Source organism: Patagioenas fasciata, chromosome 7, assembly GCF_037038585.1.
Source record: "Patagioenas fasciata isolate bPatFas1 chromosome 7, bPatFas1.hap1, whole genome shotgun sequence".
Lineage (NCBI taxonomy): Eukaryota > Metazoa > Chordata > Aves > Columbiformes > Columbidae > Patagioenas > Patagioenas fasciata.
This window is the reverse complement of record NC_092526.1, coordinates 17,128,799-17,155,324: the sequence shown is the minus strand read 5'-3', so window position 1 is coordinate 17,155,324 and position 26,526 is coordinate 17,128,799. Positions and strand designations below refer to the sequence as shown.

General features: G+C 52.6%; 1 protein-coding gene across 4 annotated transcripts in view; it reads right to left on the bottom strand.

Moving 5' to 3' along the window:
* Positions 1 to 909: 909 nt before the first annotated feature.
* The window catches only part of TTLL4 (tubulin tyrosine ligase like 4), a 26,020-nt gene continuing 403 nt past the window's right edge, over positions 910 to 26,526 (bottom strand). Inside the window, exons 1-19 of one of the 4 annotated variants that reach the window (XM_065840387.2) lie at positions 26,427 to 26,463; positions 18,344 to 19,717; positions 17,539 to 17,654; positions 17,034 to 17,097; positions 15,695 to 15,819; positions 15,183 to 15,293; positions 14,160 to 14,236; positions 13,326 to 13,520; positions 13,162 to 13,244; positions 11,942 to 12,070; positions 11,184 to 11,306; positions 9,546 to 9,644; positions 8,848 to 8,982; positions 8,014 to 8,151; positions 6,085 to 6,187; positions 5,215 to 5,425; positions 3,276 to 3,346; positions 2,607 to 2,689; positions 910 to 1,783 (exon numbers count right to left, since the gene is read on the bottom strand). In XM_065840387.2, coding sequence (XP_065696459.1) covers positions 1,642 to 1,783; positions 2,607 to 2,689; positions 3,276 to 3,346; positions 5,215 to 5,425; positions 6,085 to 6,187; positions 8,014 to 8,151; positions 8,848 to 8,982; positions 9,546 to 9,644; positions 11,184 to 11,306; positions 11,942 to 12,070; positions 13,162 to 13,244; positions 13,326 to 13,520; positions 14,160 to 14,236; positions 15,183 to 15,293; positions 15,695 to 15,819; positions 17,034 to 17,097; positions 17,539 to 17,654; positions 18,344 to 19,695 — 3,357 coding nt within the window. In that variant the 5' untranslated portion in view covers positions 19,696 to 19,717; positions 26,427 to 26,463 and the 3' untranslated portion in view covers positions 910 to 1,641. Of the gene's footprint in view, positions 1,784 to 2,606; positions 2,690 to 3,275; positions 3,347 to 5,214; positions 5,426 to 6,084; positions 6,188 to 8,013; positions 8,152 to 8,847; positions 8,983 to 9,545; positions 9,645 to 11,183; positions 11,307 to 11,941; positions 12,071 to 13,161; positions 13,245 to 13,325; positions 13,521 to 14,159; positions 14,237 to 15,182; positions 15,294 to 15,694; positions 15,820 to 17,033; positions 17,098 to 17,538; positions 17,655 to 18,343; positions 19,718 to 21,720; positions 21,888 to 26,426; positions 26,464 to 26,526 lie in introns of those variants that run through there. The other 3 variants (XM_065840386.2, XM_065840389.2, XM_071810913.1) reach the window with 3 other exon arrangements.

The following is a 26,526-nucleotide window of genomic DNA, read 5'->3' as shown; positions in this document are numbered from 1 at the left end:
CTGGGGAACCTCCTTCCTTGCCCACTGGGCCAGCCCCTCCTGCCCTCCCTCTGCTCCCTCCCAGTTCCATTGCTATTTCAGGAAGGTTCAAATAACCTCTTGGCTGCCTGCCGTGCCGGCCCGGGAGCAGACATGGGCAAGCGGGCTGGTGGCTGCCGGGCCAAGGGGACATAGTAGCTCTGGCTGACTCCTGGGGGACAGCTGGACCCTGGGCTGTGGTGGGATGCAAGGGAAGCTCCTGTCCTCTGGTGCTACCCCAAGGCAAGGAGGAAGCAGAGCGATGAGGCAGGGTCTCAGTGCTGGGGTGATACCAGGACACAGTCCCAGGTGGCCCTTGCCCACCATGGTGTAGGGGGGTGGGATGGGGCTGGTCCCTTACAGCTGCGCTGGGCAGCCTGGCTCCAGCCTGGCCACTGCCGGGTGCTGGCAGCAGGGAAGGGAGCAGGCATCTCCCCTTTCTGCATCTCCACTTTCTGCAGCTATTTTCAGGTGCTGGAGAGAAGCCAGGAGCGATGAGATTGTCACCAAGGAGACCAGAGAAACAGGGCCAAGCTCCAGGTAACAGGGGGCTGCAGGGAGAGGGAAGAGCTTTCCACCAGCCCCAGGGCCCACACATGGGGCTCAGCACCTCCTCTGGCCCTGAGCAACCACCCCAAGTGCCCAGCATCACTCTGCCAGGCTGGGGGACACACAACCCAAAGCTAGCAAGGGACACCAGTTATGCTGGGAGCTACTCCCCCATGCAGAAGGGCACACTTACCTGTCGTGGGGCAGCAGGAAAGGTCCCCAGCACCAGGAAGAACAGGAGGACAGTGGTGTGATGGCACAAACCCTACCTGCAGCAGAACACAGTGCAGAGCTGAGCTGCCCCACAGACCCAAGCAGGCTGGGGAAATGCAGGCCAGGAGAGCAGCGGAGTGTAAAATTTTAATAAAAATCCTTGAGAAACAGAAGGAAAATAAAGAGCAGAGCCCAGGCTGCAGCTGCCACATGCACAGTGCAGGTGACCTCAAGAGGATGGTCCCTTCCCAGCAGCCCTAATGCCCCCAACACAAACCAGAGGTGTGCTGGTACCCATGGTCTCCCTCAAGCAGCAATGTGCAGGCCCAAGGTTTTACACAGGCCCTGGGGCTGGGGGAGGGCAGGATGTTGGCACAGACATTTGGAAAGGATGAAACAGATCAGTTCAAAGTCCCAAGCCCTGCTCATTCCAGAGGAGCAGGGCAGGGGCTGGGGACTTTTCTCGATGGGACAGGCTACAGCGGCTCAGGACAAGTGCATGGAGACACAGCTGAGCGAGGGCTCAAGCTATGCTGGTCATGGATGGGCAGGTCAGGCTGCCTCCAAGCTTAGCCAGCTCCCATGCACCAAAGAAACCACCACCACTATGTCAAAGCTTTGAGAGCAGCTTAGAACAAAGCTCAGACAAACTCCATTTCCCCAAACTTTCCACTTGTTTTAAAAACAGAAGCCACACGGTTTTCTCCCTTTTTCCCTGTAGAACATTCCTTTCCAAGAACAGCCCCACAGGCAAGTGTGCAGCATAGGGGTCTCCCACAGTCCTTGCTCTCCAGAGCCAGCTCCCATCTCTTCCTTTGAGGTAGGTTGAGGTATCCCCAGGGAGGGACGTCAGCTGCCTGGTCACATCACCAGGGTGGTGTCCGAGAGGCAGCCAGCAGGTTTCTGGTCAGCTCCGCCGGTGCACTTGTTGAGAGGGAAGCTCTGAGTAGGCCTGGGCTCCTGGCATGTCATGATGTCCTCAGTAGCTGAAGGGAAAAGTGTGCTGCAGGAAAAAGGAGACCTTGTGCTGCTTAGAGACACCAAGAAACGATCGAAAGGGCCAGGGTGCAACATTCATCCACAATATCATCACACACAGGCTGAGAGATGAGGCTGCAAGGGTCACCTACTCAATCTCCCATCCCAGGCAGCACCACTCACCCTAACAGATATCGAAAACAGTGACGGGACCTTAGGGTCACAGCTTGATCTCCCTGGCTGTGTGTAAACCCAATTTCATCCCAGCCTGGGCACAGGAGCAGGGATGCCCTTTCTCTAATACCAGAGATGTGCCTGCCCTCTACTTCAGCTCACCCAGATAAAACCCAGTCCTCCACCTCTCTGCAGGAGACAGTCGAGACCAGCAGCACCCATTTTGCAGCCCAGGTTTGCTTGGGGAAGCTGGCAGAGCACAGCAGTCCCAGAGGCCTTGCTGGTCTCCCCAGCTCCATCCTGGGGTTGAGAGCCTCTGCTCACTGCTGGCCACATAAGAGCCCACAGAAGTGGTGCAGGTTCCTGTGGGGAACATCTTTTCAGCATGTACTGACCATGACAACCCCAAACGTCACCCAGTCTGGCTGTTCTGGACCTCACTCCCATCTGAGCTGTGTATACAGTGCCAAGGAGACATACCCAGTCACATAGGTATCATGCCAGTCCCACCAGCTGGCTCTCCGGAGAGCAGAAGCTGGCTTCAGACCTTGCATGTCAACCTGTTCCTCTGCCCTTAAACAAAGCTGCTTTCCCTGCTGCCAGTTCTCCCTCAGGACACCAGTCCTAAAGCCACATTATGAACATCATAGACATCATGGCCAATGCAAACTCACCCCAGTCTGCCCAGTTCCAGTTTGCTGAAGCCATTTGATTGAACGTTGCTCTTCTGGAAGAAGAAAGACTTTGGCAATGACCACTGCAGGAGAGAAGACAATCAAATGGCTATTTCAGTCGTGGCAAAAATCCCTCAAGTCTGCTGTGCTCTGCCGTAGGCTGCCCTAGTGTGCTTCAGCTTGATCTGCCTCACACTGCTGCACATCGTCACTGCCACCAGACTGTTCCCAGAATAGCAAACAGAGCAGTCTTTGCTCTCTGCTTAATGAATCCTTCTGCTGTAAGTGGGAGCAGAGCATCTCGAGGTCAAAAGAGTGGGTTTCTTTCACTGGATTAGCCTGCTGAAAGGCACAGGAGCAACAGAAGGAAATGGCTCCCTCGCGGAGGGGAATAAGGGCAGGCTATGTGCCAAATATGTAGGGCTGTGCCTGGTACACCCAAGGATATTCAGATGCAAAGTACTTGCAGATCTGATATAATGGGTGGATTTCTTGTTGGTGCGAGACAAAGAAGTGTGGGTTTTTCCTGAGTCCTGGGGACCTTGGCAGAGTGGGAAGAACACAAAAAGGTAGGGTGGGAGCCCCAGGAAGCAGAACAAGCAGGGTCTCTGCCCAAGTCTGTCCAGGCAAACAACCACCTCTCCCTAGCTTGCCCACAACCATACGCACCATCTGGGCCAAATCCGTCCCTGTCCCAGTGTGGTACCCTTTGACACACCAGTTCTTCAGTAGCTCCAGACCTAGATGGTGACAGAAAAGACAAGAAGCAAGAATGAATGACCATGTTTGCAGAGAGTTAAGTCTTCCCAGCTTTGGGTGTACAAATATGCTGCACAGAGTGAACAGACTGTGCAGTACATGCTATGCAATAACTACTTGAACACGTGCCTGAGCCCCAGCAAACACGGGGTAAACCACGGGCGTTCACCCTTTGTACGAGCAAACAGCAGCAAGCACCAGCACATGGGCTGCCGCAGTGCCTGCTTTCCTCCCGCAGAGCCAGATACATGGTGCAGCAGGCTCAGCTAAGCAGAGAAACTGGGGCAACACGGGATTTGCTGAATTAGACCAGACTGGCTGTCCCCTTGAGCCTGGTGCCTGCCAACAGCAGCACCTGATTTGGGCCGCACTGGTGAAAGTTCCTTCAGTGCAAATGTAGAGCAGCTTTGCTGTCACTGTCCCCTTTCCCAGAGGAGGGCAGCTCGGGCAGCCTCCTTCTTGCACAGCACCCATCAGCTGCTGCACCGCAGCGCATCGTCCCCGTCCTGCAGGGATTCATCATCTCCTCCCTGCAGGGATCGATCTTGAGCTGAGACCTGGTCTCCATCCCTGACAGAGGGCAAATCCAGCACAGACCAGTCTCACAGTGGTGTGACTGGAAGGGACCGTTCCTCCAGCCACACACAAGACATGCTGCTCCAGAGCACAGGGAGGTCACCTTGAAGCAGAGCTTTGTGTCTGCACTGAAGAGGCTCCACTTCCTCCAAGGACTCCTGCTAGCTGTCCCCACTACAGCCAAGTTCCCTGCTCTCTGCTAACCCAGAAATATTAAGAAATCCAGGACTGCTCCCTTCCCATTTTCTCTTTTTTTACAGGCCTTAGAGCCATAGCACAAGCTAAGGTGCCTTGAGATTTAAGAAGTAGAAGAGCAATGGCCAAGAACTTGATGCTGTCCAGCTGGGGTTACTGTGGTTTGCTATACAATACCAGCCCTGGCTATAGGAGGAGAGCCCTTGCTGTCTAAACTCTGCTCCTCAATGACCTTTCAGCAAGCCCCAGGACCTTGGAAAAAAGCCCCACGTGTCAGGGGCCAAGGGGAGCAGTGCACCTTGCTGGCTGAGAGCAGGGCTGCACAGAACACACGTGAATGGGAAGGGGCCAGGGGGAGGCTGGGTTTTGCTTAGACGTGAAGAGTCACAAGGGGGTAGAGCAAATCTGCTTGCTGGGCTGCTTTGAGGAAGCTGGAGCACTGAACCCAGACCCCAGTCTGAGCATTCAGGGCAGCACTTCAGTGCAGACGATGACAGAATCTTTCTTCCAGCTGACAGGAGAACATCCAGCAGAGGTATTAGTGAGGCAACGGATGACACATGCTGACAACGCAGCTGGAGAGAGCTATGAGGTTACTGTCTCTCTGTGAAAGATGGTTACCGACCCTTTTGATATTTGCTTTAACATTAGTGAAAAATGACAAAAGTATTTTTTTCCTCTGCATGCCAGCCAAGCTAGGAGCACACATATGGTCGTCTCAGTGGAGGGCCAGTTCTTGCAGAAGTCTATCCAGCCAGATCAGATGCTGAATGCAGAGTCCTGAGCTATAGTCACTTTCTTTTTATGTGCTCTAACACTTCACACCAGACCTCACTGCTTCTCAGCCACAGAACACCTAGAAGTGATGGTGCTGCATTTAACAGAGCAGTCAGCACCTCTGATCAACTCAGAATAAGCTTGATATCTGAACTAGTATTGGAGGGTAACATATTTCTTGTGGCTACTGTGCAGGCAGGCAGCTCCTGCTCAACATGTGCAGCTCAAAAGTCGCCCATGACTGCCAGCAGGGAGCCTGCCTGACTCAGGTGACTGTGCCAGGCTCTCACATGGCAGTTACCTTTGTGTTTATTCAAGTAGTATTTGAGCTCCCACTGGGTCACCAGGATGTTGAAGTAACGAGGCTGCTCAAAGAAGCGCAGGTACCGCATGGAGATGTGGGTGGGGAACACTCGCTCGAACTGCCCACGCCGGGAATACTCATCCTCTGTCTCCACCAGGATGCGAACATCATCTGGGGTCAGGATGTCCAAGACAGAAGAATAAAAATCCTGTAGACAAGAACAAACCAGGGTCAGAGAGAAGTGAACTCTGTCTTGTCATTCCCCCTTCCCACTCGTCAAAGTGTCTCAGGCAGAGGTCTCCACACATCTGAGATCTTTGGGACATAGGCCACAGGGAAAATTAAGAAATTGAGGCTCAGTGGTGACATCCACACTGCACATTGCTGAGGAGATCCCCAGTTCTGCAGCCCAACCTCTCTTAAAGACACTACCAGGTGGCACACAAGGCAAGCATCCCTGCTAAACTGTGTGCGTCAGCAGGCAAAGGCTATGAGAGATGTGCAGAGACACAAGAAGGAACAGGCAGTGCTCAGGCCCTCTTTGGGGACTTGTGAATAACGTGGGCACATGCCTATTTTAATGTAAAGATGAGCCAGTGCAGTAGTGGCTTAAGGAAAATTTATTTACTTATTTCAGAAAATTTATTTCAGAACAAATTTATTTTTGAATAATATTGAATGGAATTATTATTCAAATTTATTTCAGAACAGCTGCCTTGTAACCCACTGGAGCCCAAGAGCTGTCTGTCATCTAGCTGTCCCCACAGAGGGGCACAATCTGGCGAAGGACAAGAGGCAGACATGTGGGACGGGTTGGGACAGTGGCTTGGCAGGATGGCACAAGTACCAAAGGAGACTGTATCATACCTGGTCAGGTATCTTCTGTGTCAAGTAGTAGGCCTTCTTCATCTTCTCTGCTATGAAATGCTCAGATGCTGGCTTGGACTTCTCCTTCGAAGCACTGCCCAGACTGAGGACACAAGAGGAGGCAGTAGAGCATTTAAGCAGAGAAGACAAAGTCCTGTCATGGCAGAACTGCTCCCAGCAACTTTTGTGAGAGCACTGACACCCTCAGGAAGATGCTGTGGAGGACAGAATGCTTCCTCCAAGGATTTCACTAGTTCCAAGATCAGAGATGCACCCACAGCCTTGTGCATCAGCACAGGACCCAGAAGTGATGTGGGCAGGGGCACTGGGAGGACCTTGCCAGCTCCTCGCTAAGGCATTTCAGCGTTCCTTCATCCAAAAGCTGAACCACAACCTCACACTCACATAGGGTGCAAGAGGGCCAAAGACACACCATGACTTGATTCACAGCACTTGAAGCCTGGTGGGATCTCAGGTTTACATCCCACTTGGAACTCAGGTTCCGAACTGTAAGCACAGGGTTAGGGGTACGAGTACTCTGTACTGGTACTGTGCAGGGAAGGAAGGAACTATTAGATCAAAACTTCCCCCTGCAACATCCAAGAACTCTCAGGACTGGAATTCAGCTCCAGCTCCACATGCCACAGGAAATCCTGGCCTTTTGTATGATCTGACCAGCAACCATCTAAACTATTCTAAACACCCAACTGAACCATTTGAGGATGCCAGAGTCCGGGAGATACTTGTCCAACACCTCTTAACCCACATGTCAATACAATTTGTTTTCCTCCTGCAAAAATAATTAGTTGTGTGTGTATCCAAACAGAGAGAGCAGAGCCTCAAGTCAGTGCTGCATAGTGCTTAGGGAACATACAGATCTACTGGAACTATGCCCATATGTAAAAAAATCCTTTATATCCTTCCCAGGGCAGGAGATACAGTTAAGCAAACTTGCCCCTGGATGCAGGAACTCTGGTAATGCATCATGTGAACCATGTTAAGGATCTGCTTAATTCCCTGCGGGTCCCTCCGAGGACACCTGCCCTTCAGCACCTCTGTCGCAAGCTGCAAACGAGAGTGTGATCAAAGCGCCGCAGATAAGCTGGCGAGAGCTCCCCGGCTGGAACGGGCCCGCGCTACAAGCTTGTGCCTTCACTGAAGGCACAGAGCAAGCGGAGGGCAAGAGTCTCATCTCTCTGCATGCTGGTGCTCATCCCAGCAAGCTGCTCCTCAGTAACATACAGCCAGCAGCTGCTCTGCTGCAGAGAACAGGACTGGTTTCCCCCCACCATGAGGTTCGAAACTAGTATAAGCCCACGTTGCGGTGAAACACAGAAGCAGCTGGGTCCTGGGTGCCAGACATGCCCAGAATTAGCCTTACGCAAGAAACAGTCATTTTAGCTGCAAGGTAAAGACTGTGCATACCCCTACCCACAGGCCTACAGCCTCTGACACCCACAGTCCTGCCGAAGGAATAGATCACTCTTTGTAAAATAACAGGTGCTCCTCTTGCTGAAGGCAGCAGCACGTCGGCCCTGGGGTAGAGGGTAAGCGGATCCAGCCTCAACACAGCCAGCCAGCCCTCCAAGCAAATGGAGAGGCAGTGTGGCTCAGCACTGCACTAGTTCTGGCAGGGGGAAGGAAGAGAGAGCACAACTTGATTAACTGCAGAGCAAGCACAAATTATGCTGGCCTGACTTCCAACTATGGACCTGCAGAGAGGATATAAATCCAGCTGTCTTGAAGAGATCACAGGAACCAGATACCTAGGCAATGATGCAAGTCCCTCAGACCCATAGCTGAAGGACCAGCAAGCATAGGCTCTCAACAGCACAGAAACCAGCATTTCCTGGGCTGTAAGCAGCACCCAGATAAAATCCCCCAAGAAAAATGCCTGCCTTGTCCTGCTGCTCTGAGAAGGGGGCTGACCTGCAGGTAGAGCCACTTCTTGTCTGTGGCCTCGAGGCCACGCTGTCTGCACTGGGCAGAACAAAGCCGGCGAGGTTGAGGAGGTCTCGGATCATCTGGCCCTTGATGCTCACATCCAGCGGGGAGTTGGAGTGGAGGCTGCAGGGAGGAAGCATCACAGCAGTCTGAGTGCTGGAACAGAGATGCCAAGCCCCACAGACCCAAGATCACTCCCTAGGTTAATACCAACTGGGATACAAAACCCAGCCTGTCCCTCGTCTCATCACAAACAGCCATGAACCACTGAGAAAAAACTCCTGACAACAGCTCTGAGCTCCCCACCAGAGACAGTTCATTTCTCCACCTCTTCCCAGATTTGACGGAAACCAGAGCCACATGCGGGACCACATGCGTCCAGCTCATGCCCATCTGCTCTTGCAGGCAGAAGCAGCCATGCTCAGGCACAAGGCAGTTCCCAGCCCTGTCCGCATTGCCGGCTGCCGTCAGCAAACAAGGAGCAGTGCACAAGACAGTAGAGCCGCTGATCACTTCTGCCCACACACAGTGGAAATCTCTGCTGTCACCCTTTCCCTACATGACACATCCCTCCTTGGCCTTCCTTTTTTAATGTACTCTTCACTGGCTCCAGCTGGAACATGCCCAGCAAAGGTTTCTGAGCTGCAGATGGATGTTGCTTTTGCAGATAGGGAGGACTTTGATTCCTGCCGTCTGGAGAGGAGGCTTCAAAGCCCACAGTCTTTCAGCACAGGGTGGAGGGGACACCACAAGCCAAATACATTTTGTGGTAAAAGAAAGGCCATTATCCACTCTGCTGTGGCTCAGAATCTGCTTTACCTTGGGGAAATGTTGACCTCTAAGATCCAGGGCTTGAGGTTTTCATCCAGCATGATATCAAACCCAAACAGCTCATGGCAACAATACGGCCGCCGCACATACATCTTCACCAGGCTGTTTACATAGGGCTCAGATCTGCAAGCCAAGGGAAAAAACGCTTGTTTCCAACAGTCAGACAGCAGAGCCCTGGCTGTTCACAGCACATGCTGCCGGTTCTGAGAGCGTGTGCAGCCACGTGCTGCAGGAGCAGGTGTGCTGAGAGACCAACGCAGGCCTGTGGGCTGCTGCACTGTGTATGGATCCAGCATCACATCCTGAGCACCACTTCTCTGTCCAACAGGATCCATCTCTGAACACAGGATCCAGCCTGCACCAGGGGACCTTTCTTCTCAGGCACCCTGGCCAAGCAGGGGAGCAGCTGGCAAGCTGGGCAAAGCACCAGGTACACCCCCACCCTGTAGGCCTGCCCCCCCTGCACTGCAGGTGGACCCAGGGCATGTGAGGTCTGTTTACCCCTACTGCAGCATGAGCATAAGTAAAAGGATGAAATGAAGGATCCAGGGAGAAATACTGAAGCCAACAGCAGTGGTAGAATTTAGATTAAGAGCAAAGGGACAGGGGTGAGAGGGGACTAGAGAGCTAGAGGGGCCAGGGTACAGCCTACCACCAGGCACAGAGGAAGGGGTGCCAGGACTCACGCAATGATGGTTTTGATAACGATGTCCTTAATCTTCTCCCAGATGGCCTCGCTATTAACTCCCTTTTGGGTCAGGTAACTCCAGAGAGCTTTGAGTGCCCTGGGAGAGAGAAAGCAACAGAGGTAGCTCTGTAGTCCCTTGCTGCTCAGCCCTGCCAGGGGAGTGAAGGCAGTAGAGGGGAGCCTTGAAAAAGCTCTTCCTTGGCATGGCTATGCTTCTGCCATCCTCAAACCCCTCAACTCCTGGTTGCTGTCCCTGCCAGCCTGGCCGCTGATCTTGCAGGCCCAAGCTACTAGGAACATAAATCTGTCAGAGACTTGTCCCTGCACTGGAGTAATAGGTCCCAAATTAGCACATGAGCAAGGTATGTCAGGCCCAGATCTTCTCTTCCCTCCCCCTCTGTGTCCTCAGCAAACCTCCCCTTCCTGCAGGCCTTCCCCCGCAGCACTGCAAAGCAGCTCAGCAGGGATCCAGCAAGACCCCTGTAAATCTTTTAGCTAGAGCCATTACGCTGAGGCTTCAGGGGTGGAGAAAGTCTTTTTAAAACATGGAGAACAAGACAGTGGGGGGAGCGTCTCTACTTTTATAGGAGTTCCCCACACCACATCAAGCACTGTGAGCTACCCTGACACTGAGCCAAGGATGCTCAGATGTTACTGAAGCGAGACCCTGCGGCTAATGGCCAGGAATCCAAAGGTCACGCTTCCTGCAGAGAAGTTGGAGTGGATTACAGCCACACTCATCTTTAATGTGGAAGCAGCCAGCTTTGACTTGCATGGCAGTACCAAAAACTCACACAATCCCTCTCCCATAGGATTTCAACTGCTCGGGGACAGTAGACCCTTCTCAGCGTCTCAGTGGAGGAACAGATCACTGTGCAGTAGGTCCAGATCTGAGAAAGGAACCTTACCACAGCAGACCATCTTCTGCAGCTCCCTTTGAAGTAAAGTAGCCCTGCCCAGGCCCACGAATTGAGAACTCTATCCTGCACTATTTATAAAAGAGTTTAAACATCACTGTGGAATCAGAGACAAGTGCCTGGCACCTTGGATCAGTCCACCCACGAGATACAAGCGAAGAAGAACTCCTGCAAGACTGCAGCCCTCCTCTCAAACGCCTAGAAATGGCACTGCTGCTCCTAGGCACACTGAATAGCACAGAAATTATCAGTTTTGCACCAGGACTGCCCCTTTCTCTGCCTCCACATGAAAGTCAACAGTGAGGTGGGCAGAAGCTCCAATCTAGCCAATTTAAGAATCACAATTACATATTCAAATTCTAACAGCAAAAAAAATCAGATTCTGCTTTAACCACATCCCATCACTCCTGCAATAGGGCAAGGGGATGAATGGGCACAGACGAGAGCAGTGTTGGAAGCAGAGAACAGCACAGACACCTGCAGGATGAACGGCAACCACAGCCCAAGCAGCAGTGGACAGGATGAGTCACAAGCCAAGGAAATTGTCCAGATTCCATCCACACTAACCCATGCCAAAATCCCTCTGCTCCTCCAGTTTCCCCAGGCAGGAGCAGATGATACAGGAAGTACCTTCAAGTTTTGAGTAGGAATACTGAAAAAAGGCTGACTTAACAGAAAATAGAAAGAGCTGCCCTACGCCCTGAAAGCAGCACACCTACCATTTGTGTCCCTGACAAGCAGTCTCATCTGAGTTGGACTTGTACTCTGTGTTCTTCTTGTTCACACTGTAGTTGGTCAAGTGTACAAACTTGTTGCTGAGGCTCTTCATTGAGGACGAGTACCTGGAGGCGGCAAGAGGAGCACAAGCAGTTTGAGCTGCCCTCAGGCCCACGGGGCAGGCAGAAACTCTGTTCTCATCTCAGACCCCTCTGGGCCACCCACCAGCCCTGCTGCCTCCTTTTCCCCAGCTGCCTGGAGCTCCCTGTCCCCATAGGCCCAGAGCTGATGGGACAAAGCATGAGGCATAGAGCCAGTTGCCTTGGGGCAGAGGGATGCAATCCCACCCTCACAGCAGGTTCTTAAGGCCAGAGCATCGGTGAGCAAAAGCACTGAGGGAACTGCAGCAGCCTGAGGCAATATAGTCAAAACTGGAAGAAACACGTCAGTTTCTGATATGCCAGCTCTTAAGTAGTATGAAGCACAGACAGCATATTTCAAGAACCATTTTACACTGAGCTGATCTTGCCTTGAGAAAGGTGGATGAACGAAGCATACTCTCACATTCCTTTTCAACACTGTCACCTGCAGTGACATCTTATGTTTCCAGACTGCTTCTTAAGCAAGTAAGTTATAGCTTTAAGCATCACCATATCTGGAATGACTCTCTTCTTCCTCAGCCGAGGCAGGTACCACAGCCACACATGCTCCCCCATGCCCCACGGAGCAGCCCCCAACACCGCTCTCCCACCCAACCTACTTGCAGCTGGCAAAGCGAACCAATCCGTCCTGGAACAGGTAAACCCTGAGGGGGTCATAGCAAGTGACATAAACGTAGATCCTCAGGTCAAACTTCCTCCCGCCAATGAGGTAGGGTTTGTGCAGATATCTGCAGAGGGAAGCAAGAGTCAGGAGAGGGTTATGATTTTGGTGCACAGGGACATCTCTAGCCCCGACCTCAGAAGGCTTGGCAAAACCAGGGATCAAATGCAGAAGCCCTTTTGCACAGCATTTCCAAGCTAAGGGCATCACAATCAAAACGAGAGAGAAAAAAGCTCTCCCATGCATGGGGAGATCCTGCAGCACATAGGCAGAAATCCCTTCTGTCCAGTTCCATTTTAAAGAAGTTTTCCCTGGCCCTAAGGCACAGTAGCCTTTCCACATCCACAAGAGTGATGGCAATATTCAGGAACATCTAAGACATGCAGTCGGCCACAGATAGTTTGGTCCAGTAAGCAAAAACAGCTGGAAATTTTTATCCAAATAATTTAATTATTCACCCCAGAAGTTCATGATTTTCCATAGGAAAGCTTGTCAGTTTGCAAAGGAAGTAGACAGGGAAGAACAGACAAGCCAACACAGCAATTCCCTGTCTGCCAAACACCAGACAGTTTTCCTGCCCTCACAAGAACTTTCCCAGAAAGAAGCCTCAAACCAAGATGAGCTATTTGTTTTTCTGCAGAAAGGGAAGGAGATTCCAAAAATCCTGTTATTTCAAAAAAATCCTTTGACCAACATCCACACACACACAGAGGCTCTTACTGCCCCATTCTAATTTGGACAAAAAAAATTATTTACCGTTACCACCTCTTCCTTGGGCCTTGTCTTCCCACTGTGCTTGTGGGCACTGGTTAAGGTTTGTCTGCCTCCAAAGATGCCAAACCCCAGAGAACAAAGCAGTGGGAGCAGGATCACAGCAGAGCTGAAGCTGAATCATGTATCAGATAGAAGCTCTGGAAAGCCTGTGGAGCCAGTTTGTACCCAAGACCTCAAAAATCTACACAGAATCAGCAGCATTCCAGTAAGACCAGTTGCAGCTGACAGAGCCAGACTTCCAGCAGCAACATTACACCCAAGCAGCCACGAAATTCTGGATGAAAATCAGGTGCTTCTGCTCTGCCATGCGGCCCAGACCTGGCCAGAGAGATTGGACACTAGGAGGTCCCAGGCTGTGTGGTAACCTGCCTTTCCTTTGCTCACCTCTGTACCAGCAGTGGTCTCCTTTTGGGGAGCTGGCTCCATTTGTGGATGACCTGGATACCCATGCCTCTGGCTGATGCTGGCTGCAAAACACAAACAAGAAGGGATCAGATCTTCTCCCTGCAGCTACAACGGGACAGAGGATCAATTTGCTCTGTGCTTACTGGTTTCACAATCCATTTCTGGCGGCTAGCTCCTTCTTCCCATGCTTTCCTGAGTAATTTGATGTCCTGGGGCAGGATGAAGGACTGGGGGAAGAAGTTAAACTCCTTTTTCCCACAGCGAGACTGCATCTTCAACAGGTTGCGCCACAGACGGTCCTTTCTCCCAATTTGAAATGAACCAGGGAAGTGGTTTAGCTGTAAAAGAACCCAGACACTGTGAGGTCTCCCTGCTTCCCCACCTCTCTGCCCAGCCCTTGCTGCTTCCTGGCCAGAAGACATTTCCTTTCTGAATACAGTGCAGGGTAACGCTCCTTGCTCCTCTGCCAGGATTGCACCAGGACATGACCCACCTGGATCCTGAATCTTTGCAGGGACAAACACCTGCACAGTGACCCACACTGGATACAAAGCCAGCAGCTGCCACCCCGCCCCTTCTGATGTCTGAGCAGCTGTAGGGCATTAACCCTCAGCCTTTGTTATGACCTGAGTTAGGTATATTCCCTCTGGCTGTGCTGGCAAGGAGGGCACTGCCCCTACTGCTCAGTTTTGCTAGAAGGACTGTTTTAAGCAACAATGACTGAATTTAGATGAGCTCACAAGTGAAGATGGCTTGGCTACAGCCTCAGTTTGTACCACAGTCGCCCTCACAGTAGGGATGCTCATCCAGGTGTGTCTGCCTGTTGAGCTCATCTCCCAGCATAGGAATGCTGCTAGAAGGGACACTGCAGGGACAGCCTTCACAGCAAATAACTGGCCCCAAAGAGAGGGGCACTCAAATTACTCCAAACACACTCTTCATGCACATGAAGCAGGTCAGCCCAAAACATCCCCTACCTTCTGGTGCTCCCTGATGGCTCTGAAGCTGGGGGATTTCATGTGGTGGCCCCAGCAGCCCAGCCAGTCATCACTTTCTGTGGGAAAAACAGAAAAGTCCATGATCAAGTATCCTGCCACCCACAACACCCTCTCACCCCACCAGCACCCCATCTCCTGGGGCTAGCAGAAGTGTGCTAGGATGCTGCACAGCAATGGCAAAAAGCACTCACACTGGCTGCTGCGAAGCTGCCAAACCAAGGGCTGTGAGTGGGATGCAGTTAACCAGGTGGGACATATCCTTGCCAATGACTGTTGCAGGGATCTGGGCAGACACAGGGTCAAAGGAATGGCTTTAACCCCCCAGCACCCCAACTTTCCTGCCTTACAGCAGCTGAATGAAGCACTGCACTGCAGAGGAACATGTAGAACTGCAAGACTTCCTAGGTCTTGCTCTGCCCTGCTTGCACCACTATAGCCTCAAAATGGTCTGTGCAAAGGTCCCCTGACATGCAAGAGTCCTGTACGTACTACTGGGAGATCACACGCAAGGGGATGGATCATAGCTGCAAATGCTCAGTGCTCTCCCAGCCCCAGCCTCCTCCTACACATCTCTTCAGAGAGAAGAGCCCAACCCTGAGACCTCTCTGGCTGCAATCAGAGAGGACGGTTTCTTCCTCAGCACATGGGGACAAGGGACAGCGCTGCTGGGGTTGACACTAGATGAGCACCAGCCTCCTTAGAGTGGTAGCACCATCTAGAGGCACAGCTCAAGCAAACCAGAGCACAGCTCTCTTGCCCCACACACTGCCTTAGCTCCTGATAACCCAGGAGTAAGTCCTTGTGGTCCATGTCAGGGACAAGCAAGAGGGAGATCACACCCTGACAGGTCAGACAGGCAGAAATGGGAATGCAGCATCCTGCAGCACTGCACCTGTATTGTTCCTGCTCTGCTCTTCACAGGCAGTCTGCCTTCCCGTGTCCACAGGCTGGAGATGTGTGAGGAAACAACATGTTGGATGCTGCCAGCTTCCCATAACTTACTTTTGCTGACTCTGAAGTGGGACCTGACAATGGTTTGCTTCACTATGTTTGGTGTGACTGTGCACATTTTCCATCGCAGCAGCTTCCTTTGCTCCCAAGGCAGCTTTTCCACTAGGAAGGCAAAAAGATAAGGATAGAAGGAAAACAAACAGAATACCCCGATTTTTTTACAGGTGCATCCAGTGGGATTCTTATATTTTGCTGTACAGGCACCAGGCTTTCGGAGTAGGGTGTGTATCCCCCTTTGCAGAACTAGCACAGAGCAGCAGACCCCATGGTTGGGGGAGATCCAGGATGCTGGAACATTTGGTGACAGTCTGACTCAGACTCCAGACTGCAGGAGCAGCCATTGTTTTACTCCAACCCTTTGGATCCCACAGCGGTGCTGGGTCTTATCGTGGGAGGGATGAAGGGGAGCCGCTGCGGCCAGCTCCCGGCTGTGTGCTGGCACCACTGCTTGCTAGTGACAGGATGGCTGCTCTCACTCTGCACAGCAACAGATCCCAGCTCACCTCTCTCATCCCGAGTACTAAAGTAGATGGTTGGAGGCACATTAGGGAATAAACTGCAGACAAGAGCTGGTTTGATCACTTTCTCCTGAGACTCGGCAGGTTGGGCCAGGCACTCTGTGCAGCTCCTAGGAGAGATGAAGCGGTAAACAGTTGGCTAAAGGTGAAAAGTAGCACAGGAAGGAAGGGAGAAGCTGGAAGGAGCCTTGATCCTGGTGTTGGGAACCTGCATCATCGCAATGTGGTGCAAGCAATGGGCGCTAAGGTCAGTAACCCAGTCTGCAGCAAGGAGTGAGCCAACATGTGTAACCACCACAGGTTTTATGTTTTGCTGGGGCAAGAGGTGGAGTCTGTTACATGACAAACCCTGTAATCTAGTCCACAGGAACAAGGGGTGAAGGTTGTAATGTCCACATGATTCAGATGTTGTAACCCTCTTGTTTTGGTGTGTTGCAGGGAAGAGGGCTGGAGCAAAAAGCTTCGAGGCCAGCCCAGCACACAACCCGCACCAAGAGGTGGCTGACATCCCTCCCTACCACAGGAGGCATTTGGCTCAAAAGCCATCTGCCCCCAGAGGCCAACCAGTCATGTCCTGCCAGAAACAGCTGCTGGTCCAATTTCTGTCACCTCTGCAGAACTCTCATAACCACACATGCATGCCCAGAGCCCTGCAGCACCCTGAGGTTCAAGGCTCACAGGAAGCCCTCCTTGTCTCCCAGTTGAGTTATGGCATGACGAAAAGCAGCAAGCTGTTGGGCACACAGCAAAGCCTGAGGCAGCCCTGGTGCAAGGGGTAGCACAGCTGCAAATATCAGCTCCTGCTGCTGGATGAGCAAGAATAAGCCCCACAAAGGTCTGCCAGAATCCAGGGAGACAGGGCTCAGATGACAACAGGCTGAGCAATCCTCCCCAGAGAAACCTCATTGCAAAAGCTAAAGGAAAACCCAGGCTCCAGGACTTGTTTATAGGATGCAATACTGAGACACAAGACCTCAAAGAGCTTGTAACAGTCTCTGGCCCAGGATGCCTCCACTCTGCCTCATCTGCAAGGACACGACACCACAAGAGCACAATTTAATCCAGTAATCCTAACCCAGCAACTGGCAGTGGCAGTGAAATTAAGACCCCTGTTTTGCTGTGGTGGATGCACCCTAAGCAATTTGGAGGCTGCTGTCTGGAGCAAGAGAGAGACCTTTGGTCTGCAGGGTAGCAAGGAAGCTCATTTTGGTTGAGAAGCCTGTTGCTACCTTCAGTCTACTCCCCCATGTGCCACCAGGGAGGGCAAAGATGGACGAGTTTGGACAAAGATGCCAAGTTCAGTGCACAATTTACAGCTACTAACCTGGACACAAGAGCCACAGAGCCACTGGATGACACACCATCAACAGAGGAAGCATCCGAGTCACCTGTAGGAGGGGACAGATTCAAGTTTTGTCTCAGTGGGGAGTGAATACACACAGAGTTAGGAAGGGAAGAGAGAAAACAAATGCTCCAGGGGACAGACCCTTCCCAGCTGCACTGAATCTTTGGATCCTAGGTTTTTCCCATTAATTGCTGACATTAAGGGCAGGGCAGGGGGTGAAGCTGCTAGCCCTGCACAGAGAGGAGATGGGTAAGTTTTGGAGTAGGACAGTGGTGAACCCTGATTCACTCCCCAGAGGAATCCATGCAGTTCTTCCTTGCTGTTAAATTGCTTTTGGGTTCGGCACAATCTCTAGGTCATCCTGAAATGACAGCATGACTGTAAGACAGGACAGCAGCTATGCTCAACCCCAGCTCCCAGATGGACCCCATGCTTCCCATCTCAAGACACAGGGCACAACGCTCCCCAGGGAACCAGTACTCACTGTCCTCCTCCTCATCCTCCTCCTGACTGCAGCTCTCATCCAGGCCATCAGGAAGTTCTTCCTCTGCTTTGTCCTGGGGATGGACTGGCTCCAGCAGCGACTCCTCAGCAGTGACACTGGGACAAAGCACATCACATCAGAAGAAGTAGCACATGCTTTCCAGGGCCAGAAGGCCCAGAAGCCCACAATGCAGTGTGAGAAAACATGGGCAAGGGATAAACAGCACCACCCTCCCTGGCGCTGATTTACAGGCACTCATCGTAAGCTAGCAAGATGGAGAGGTCCAAGAGCAGCCTGAGAGGGAACACTTTACAGCACAGCCAGAAAGAAAGAAGCAGGACATCCTCTCCCAGCAGGAGAGCAAGAGCTCTGTGTCTTTGCACCCTCCCTGTCCTGCATCAGCTTCACGTTCCTTTGGGAACTGATGTCTCTGCCCAGGAAAGCTTTGCTGGAGCTGGCTCAACAGCAGGCTTCACCCAAAATACACACAGAGCCTGCCACAACAAGCAGGGCCCTGTGGCTGTACAGGGAGCAAGCTAGAAATCCTACACACTAACTCCATGCTGTGGCTGAAGGAGAAGGCAGAAGAGCTCAAGCCACCCCAAGTGCCTGTGTCAAGCTGGAGGACGGAGGAAGGCTCCCCACACACTAGGATGCCACAGATGGGTTTTGCTCAGGGATGCAGCCCAAGGTTATCCTTACAGCCATTCCTGTAGTACCCACAGTGCATCCCCCACCACACACAGATGCAACGTCCAGCCCAGCGCACTGCAGCCTCCCTCCTCCTCCTCCTGGCTCTACGTACTCGGGCTTTGCTGGGAGCACAGCCTGGGTCCATTTCTCCTCCTTCTCCAGCTGGATGGTGGACATCTGAGTTGCCACTTCGGAGACAGCAGCAAGGTACGGAGGCTCTGCCCTCAGCACCTGCTCCTCGCTGTGTGGGCTCGGCCTGCTCACAGGCCAGCAGTCAGTGCTGCGGTCAGGAGTGCCTGCATGCGAGGCCAAGAGATGGGTGCTGATGCGCTTGGTGCAGACAACCGCACCATGAGTGCCTGTAAGGCTCGAGTTACTGTTAAGGCGACGGCTACCCAGCTCCAGGTTCAGGGGAGCGATATTTTCTTTTGGGGTGAGTTGCGCTATGATGTGCTGCCCCCACCTGCTGTGCCGGTTGGACAGGCTGCCCATGTTCGTAAAGCCAGAGCTTTTGACTTCACATCCAAAGCTGTTGTGTGCTGCAGTCTGTCCAGCTGGCTGCTGCACAGCCTCGGTGAGGCTCATCTCCAGCTCCTTCCCTTTTAAGCTGTGCAGTCTCCTCTCAGCATCCTCCTGCGAGCACCAGTTCTTCCTGAGGATTGCACCACTGGGCACAAGGGTCAGGGAGGGGACTGTGGTTTGCTCCAACACAAGGTTGCTGATTTTCACTGCTCCGTTGACCAGGCTGCCAGGGGAGCTGTCTCCATCATTACCGGAGTGGGGCCACTTGGCGGCAGGGAGGCTGTGGATGTTTTTCACCTTCTTGATCCCTGGTGACTGCAGCAAAGGCACTTTAGCACTGCTTGGCCGTAGGAAGGAGTTGTTATTGAGCACCGGTCTGTAGGAGCTAGAAGTCTGCTGACCTGAGCTGGGGACAGAACCTTCAACCCCAGTTCCAGAGTGCTCCTCCACCAGCACAGGCAGCAGGCAGGGCTCCACCAGCAAGGAAGACATCATCCTTGCCGTGGTAGAGCTGGTGTCCGCAGGGCTTCGGAAAGGAAACCTGGAAGGCTTGGGTCTGGGGCAGGAGCGTTGGTAAAGCAGATCGCTCCTGCCCACATCCAGGCAGGGCTGGGCCAAGGGCAGGCTTGGGAAGGCGTCTTCACCAGGGTGTGCGTGGCATAGTGACGGTGGACACAGGAAGCAGGATTGCTGCAGAGGAATCCCTGAGGGCAGCAGGTTGCGATCCTGGAAAGCACTCACATACTTCTTCTCTAAATTCCAGATGGGTTTTGCCTGCTGCTGAGTGAGGCGCCAGGCCCGGCGTGGCTGAGCTCTCCCTGCCAGGGGGGTGCCCAACCTGAGTCCAATGCTCTTCTCCCGTTTGGGGCCCAGCTCAGTGTGTTCTGGTCCTGCAGAGGCCATGTAGAGCCATTGCACATGAGGCAGGAGTGAGTCAGTCATCTACAGCAGCATCTTTGCTGGTCTGAAACAAGACAACAGTATGAAAGGTGCTGTTAGCCCAGCAGGGTAAGGCACCCAGCTCAGTGTCCCAGGAGGGGAGCTGGGCGAGCTGCAGGATGAAAAACCATGTCTCCATCTGCTGAGCTGCCCAATGGCCTCCTAGGATCAAGTCAAAGGAAGAGTTGGCACGTCACTTGAAAGCAGAGGATAAGAAGAACAACTTCAAGAGGGCCCTGGGAAAAGTGCTGTCCACCAGATAGCATGTACCCTGCAAATACACAGGCCTTGCTTTTAAAATTAACAAGTTTCTCACTTCTGTATTCCCACAGAAAAGCTCAGTGAGAGCTAAGGGATTCCTAAAGAGCTCAGGACCAAAAAATCAGCAAAGACCAAAAGCAGGGCTGTTCTAACATCAACACCTTGATTTCCAGCAGAGACTGGCAGTACCAAACACACACATTCCTCCCCATTGCAGTCCTACAGAAAAGTGTCTTGCAAGGAGCTACTGGCAGACCACAAAGCTGCAGATGTAGGTGTCCTGAATTCTCCTAAAATTAACTATTGCACCATGCCTGTAAGATCATCTTGCCTGAAGGGAAAGAGAAAGCAAACCACACCCCAGGTTTTGTCTTGCTTTAACACATGCCTGGAAGGCTGCTGGATATAGCCATGATAGGAATTTGTATCCCAAGGAGGCTGGCTGGTTAACTTGCTCTTCTACCTTTTAGCTCTCACAAGGTTGCATGTTTAAAATAAAAAGTACAAAAAGAAGGGTCCGAAGAGCACCAACCATCACCCAGTTAGTTTTCTTGCAACACACTTTCCTTTCTCACCTGAAAATTAAACCTGGGCTGCAGCAGCTGAAGTGTAGCTACTACAAGACCCCTGGGCTGCTTGGTAGCACCATGACAGTGGCTCACACCCACCACAGGGCTGGCTCAGACGGACCTACACCCTGCACAGACCTACACCCACCAGACCTTCTCAGTCTGTGAATCAGACCCCAGACCAGGTCAGCAGCATCCCAGCCAGAGGCTGTACCAGGTGGGAACTTCCTACGCAGGATCCCGTAAGAGCTATATGTCCTCAAGGAGAGCTGCTGCCCTTCCAGGCTCAGCAAGATGGTACAGAAGGGGTCAGGTCTGCCCTACGCCCACAGCTGCACTGCTCATTAGCCTTATACAGTCACGCTGAGCGCTCCTGGTGAGGACGGGGCAGCCGCATCCCTCTGCGAGCTGCAGCCCAGAGGGGCTCCAAGCCGCAGGGATTGGAATCCCACGCACCAAACACAAGTGAGCTGTATCGCGCTACCTGATCTGCACCCAGCAGCAAGCCCAGCCGTGTTGTGACATTCACAGCGATTAGCACAGAGCAAAGAGGCCGGTGCTCAGATGCCACCACCTGCCTAGCTCAAGTTTCCCCCAGTAAACAAGTGAGAGAAGCTCATCTTCCACACACCATCCCACAGATGCACCCAGGTCACAAGCATGCTCAAACTGCTAATCAACCCTAGCACAGCACACCAGCAGACACAGATGCGACAAAGCAAAATAAATAAAAGAAGGCGAGGTAAAGCATCCCTGACATCCCTGCCTAGAGGGGATTGTCACTGCAGCATCACCTTGCATGCTTGTCAGCTTGGCCACCACCTGCATTCTCACATGGCTGTCAATGACCTTGCAAAAATCAGCCTGCAGCAAAAGCCACCTGTGCCTCGGCTCCACACGGCTTTACAGCTATCAGTGGACCATCCTGCTATAAAAATAAAAGTCATTTGGCTTAATGAAGCTGTAACAAGGGACAGCTTAGACACAGGTGTGAGCATGCCAACAGAAGCCCTGTGTGACCCTGCTTTGGAGTAAGTGACAGTGGCAGCACAGCTGTGATCAGCACAGGCATGGGGGTACCACCAGCAGCCACACCTGCCAAGGTGAACACCTGGCCACGGCAAGGCCTTAGCTGCCACCACCTGCTCGGACAGGGCCAGTCCCCAGCCCCGCAGTGGCAGCAGGAGAACATACTGACCTTGCCCCTCTTCAGAGTGGTTTTGTTGCGGAGCCGCAGAAGCAGCCAGGCCAGCACAGGGCAGGGGTGCACTGGAAGCAGAGGCTGCAGAAGGAAGCAGCAGGACCTTTCATGCAGCTTCCAGGCAAGGTCTGTGCAGTCTGACAGCTGATAACCACCACTGCTTCCCTGTGGAGACACAGGAGCTCAGAGATACAGGCAGGAAGGATGAAAGGAAGAACATGACCCCACACACAGCAGAGCAGGATGCATCCAGCCCGGCAGCACCAGCTCATGCTGCCTGTCCCTCATCCCATCCACACTCCTGTCCCCTCCTGCGTTCCAGTTCAGCCACCTCCGATGTCTGCCTGCAAACCAGCTCCTGTCCTCGCTGCAAGGACAGCTCGGCAAAGTAGCTGCTGAACATCCAGAAGTAGCAGCGGAGGCACCTTCACATGCCAAGCTGTGGGCACAAGACGACAGCAGCTGGGCATGAACCATGTCCCCTGTCTCAAAATTAATCCCCACTGGTTACTAGTCAGAGAATCTTCCCAGTTACGTTTAACTTGGTCAGAGTTTTGGGGTGAAGGAAGGTCACAGCTTGATGCAATCCCTAGTTCTGCCAACCCAGCCCTACAGTGAAGGAGCAGGTGTCTGTTCCACTGCTCACAACAGCAATAAAACTCACTTGGAAATTTTATTGTAGAAATGTGAGCTGGAAAAAATCGAGGGCAAACTGGCAGTGCTAGAAGTCAAACTCAAACATCATTACTAGTAATTAATGGATTTTGGCTTGGACTTATTGACACACAATAAATATAGAGACCAAAGTTGTCACTGTTGGAGAGACCATACAGCTGCACCTGCTCACAATTATTTCGCTAGCACCTTTTATTACCGCACAGCCTGCTCACAAGCTTGGGGACGTCAGCTGGAGTGCTGCCACAGCCTTTATGAACGTCCCATCACAGGGATGTAGGGGCCAACACACACTCCAGCCTGTGTGCGCCCCACTATGTGTTGGTGGAAGAAGGGAGCATCTTCCAGCCCGAGCCTCCCCTCACCGTGTGCTCCTCTAATGTCAGCACGGCAGATCCTCACAGACCTATTTCTAATGGGAAAGGACAAGACTGTAAGAGCCCAGACATGCACATCATCCCCCCATCATTTAGTTTAGCTGGGGAGGTTATTTTAAATGGAGCTATGGTGGCATGCTTAAAATAACAAGAGCTTGCAAATGTATGAGCTGCAAGCTGACCCGACAATGTGCTGTCAGCCTCACACAGCCCCAAGTCACAAAAGAGGGGGCGGAAAGTCAGACAACTGCAACTTGATATTGTTTTATATGCCATCACAGGGTGCAATTTTAGCCTGTTCGTTATGATTAGAAAGGAAAACATCTTTTTCTAAAGGAGACCTGAGTTCACACCAAGTCCCTCACTCAAAGTTCTGGGACTTTTAACTAAACCTTGACCAAGCAATTTAACGGCAACACAAAATAATCAGGTTTTAAAACCAATGCACATTTTAAAATAAGGGTTTGCATCTCTTAAAAAGAATTAAAAAGCTTTCAACAAGATCAAGCACATTGGTCTAAAACCAACTGACTGACTGTGCCTAAAGCTGCTCTTATACCTGGTAGGCAGGTACAAACTCTTGTGTTCCAACAGCATGGAAACCACCATCACCTACACCAGCTCCAGGAAACAACTGGCCCCAAGTGCAGTCACACACTGAGGCAAAGCAGCACTCAAGGCTGCCTGTGAGTTCAAGCTGAAGAGTAGAGTCCTGCTGGCCACAAGAAGTCTCTGAGAACAAGACAGCTCAGAGAGAGCTCAGCCACCACAGACAAGATGATGGCAAGGGACCAACAGCCTGGCATGCCGCTTTGCCACACAGCAACATGTTGTTGCTCCCTCTCAGCTCCAGTATCATCCTGCAGAACCAGGTTTTGGGTGCAAAGCCAGAGGCACAAGATGACGACGAATTTCTCTCCTAATCAGGACAGCAAGTTTTTGCTTGGCCACTCAGGTTGAAAAAAGATACCAGTGAGAAACCACCCACTGTAAGGATGTGTCAGCACATTCCACCTGAATCCTGGGATTACATTTGTGCCAGCATTTGTGCTGGGGCCAGTCATTTCAATTCAATGGCTGTGGGGCTGAGCTCCACATCATGCTAAACAGAGGAGGCATGAGAAGTGCATGGTTGTGCAAAATGATCCTTTAACTAAGCAGAACGCTGCCCTGCAAGAAGAGGCACGCAGCGGGGAGGGAGGTAGAGCTTACAAGCAGCGGGGAGCTGGACCCAGCCCCAGGAGAGCTGGGATCCAGCTGCTGCCTCGCTCTGTGCCACAGCAGATACCTCAACACGTACACAGGCTGGGGACTGAAGGCTCACACGTTTGAGTTCCCAGGGGACTTTCTCACTGCTCTCAGGGCATCAGAGCACAGTGTCACACAAGGTGAGGGACTCCAGCATGGCCAGGCAGAAAATCCAGGGCTACAGTGGAGAGAGCAAACCAGGGACATCTGAAATAAAAGGCTGGCTCAGTGCTCTGCCCGAGAGGGCTGATCTGGCTGTGACCAGAGTGTAGGGGCCGCACCAAAGGGAGAAACATCCAGAGCATGGAGTCACCACCACTATTGAAGGATATCGACTTTGCCGCCCTGACAGAGTCCCCAGGCTACCAAAGGGGACAGCAGACAGCTCTGTATTTCCACAGCAATGAAACCGTGAAGTTCCTGCCATCGCTCCCACCCTCAATTCATCCTTTCTCATCATCTGGGATTTGGTAGAAGCTGTATAGTAGCATAAACTAGAGTAGGAAAATGAATCTGGGTTAAAATCAACCAGCTAAAGTGTGGGGTGTTCTACAGTCTCAACTGTTTCAGTGAGGAGTTCAAAAGCACCTTCCTGCAGATCCAAGCAGAGAACTGAAGGGATAGCATTCTCTATCAAGCTTCATTATGGGAGAAAAGGTACATAGTGAGACCTGGGGAGAGCTTGGCCACCAGCGCAGGAACTGACAGGCGGTTAGCACAGCTCGGTCTGGTTTTAGGCAGCCTGGCCACACTCTCAGCCTTTGGCTAAGAAAGAAAATAAAGGTAGAAGTCTCAGAGTGAGTGGAACAAATATAAAATATCAACACACAGCAAGGAGACAAGAACTACCCAACTAGTTCAAAACATCAATTCTTTATCCATCTTCTTGACACTTTCTTTTCTGGAACTAGAAGAAAAAGCTCCCAAGTCTGTTCTTCAGTATGTGATGATGACCCTTCCGTATCTTGACGAAGGTGGGAAAGATCCCCCTGGAGGCACTGAAACCACCTCACCCCATACAGCAGTCTCTCAGAGCTTGGGAATGGAGCAGAAACAGAGATTCAAGTTGGGAAGAAGCCACCAAATACTCCCAGACTTGACACACGGAAGGAACCTGGGAAATGCCACAGAATGGCACCCAGCCAGGCTGGTACAGCAGCCAAAGCCCCCGACCTGCCTTGGTGATATGACATCACCATGCAGGCATCATTATCTCGGGATGGCGGCATTTAGCCCAGGCAGTGTCCTCCTTGCAATGTGATCCCTGCCATGTTGAGAAAGGCCCTGGGCATGACCGAAGAACGGGAGGGGTTGATTTGTCATCAACAAAGTTTGCCTAATACAAAACTTAAGTACTACAGCAAGAGAGCAATGCAAGGACTGAAAAGTGTCACTATCTGCTGTGTACAACTGCCAAGAGTCAAGGTAAAATTACTAGATAATAACTGTCAATAGACCAGCAATTAGCTGTTTATTCCCCAAAATGACTAGGAGCCACTAGATGACACACAGCCTTTCAGTGGGGAGCACACAGCAAAGAAAAGAGAAACTTCATTGGAGAGAGTCACATAAGAAGAGTTTTGATGTGTACCTGTGGGGCTGAACAGCATCACCCATGGGATACCTGCAGCCTGCCTGGGCAGGGAGACAGCAGGCTGGCACACCAGGCTTCCCCACTCCTGTGCCACTCAATCCCAGCCCTAATCCTGGAAGCATCCAGGAAACACTTCAGGCTTGTCTCTGCTCCTCTCGCAGCTCTGCTCTTCACCTTTCAGAGCCATCAACTCCTTTTTAGGACACAAGAGCAGGCAAGCAAAGACCCCAGTGGAAGGATTAACAGCCAAGCTGTCCCAGTGCCCCACTCGAGCCTGATCAACCCCAGTTTCAGCACTAGAAAGGCTCGTTGGGGCCGTGGCTCGCTGGGGAACCAACTCTTCTTCCTCCCTGGCACTCACCCGGTGAACCCACTCTGGTTCTCATTTCTTTACGCGAAAAATTTTTGAGGTCAAAGGTGCTATGGAGATGCTCCACCCCGCCCCGGGTGCGCCGGCCAGGACGCCGCCCCCAACCTGTCCCGCCGCAGAGCATCCCCCCGCCGCTTCCCCAGCCCCCCGGGGCCCAGCCCGGCGCACCCCGAGGGGACACGCGGTAGGCCCACGGGGAAGCCCCGCGGGGAGGCCTGGGGCTGGAAAAGGTGCCTCCTTGGGGCCCGGGTACAGATCCAGCAGGTGCTGGGGGCACGGTGGTAGGGCGGGGAGGGCCGGGAGCCGCGGCGAGGCGGGGACAGGGAGGCAGCGGGGGGACCAGGGGCCCCGCTCCTCGAGGGACACACACTCCCCGCGGAGGGAAGGACCTGGCTCCCCGGAGGGGAAGCACATGCGTCACAGCCGCTCCCGTACTCACCGCCCGCCCGGCGCCCACCGACCCCGGCGCCCACCGACCCCGGCGCTCCCCGCGCTGCTGCTGCCGCCGCCGCCGCCCTGCCCGCCGTTACCATAGGGAT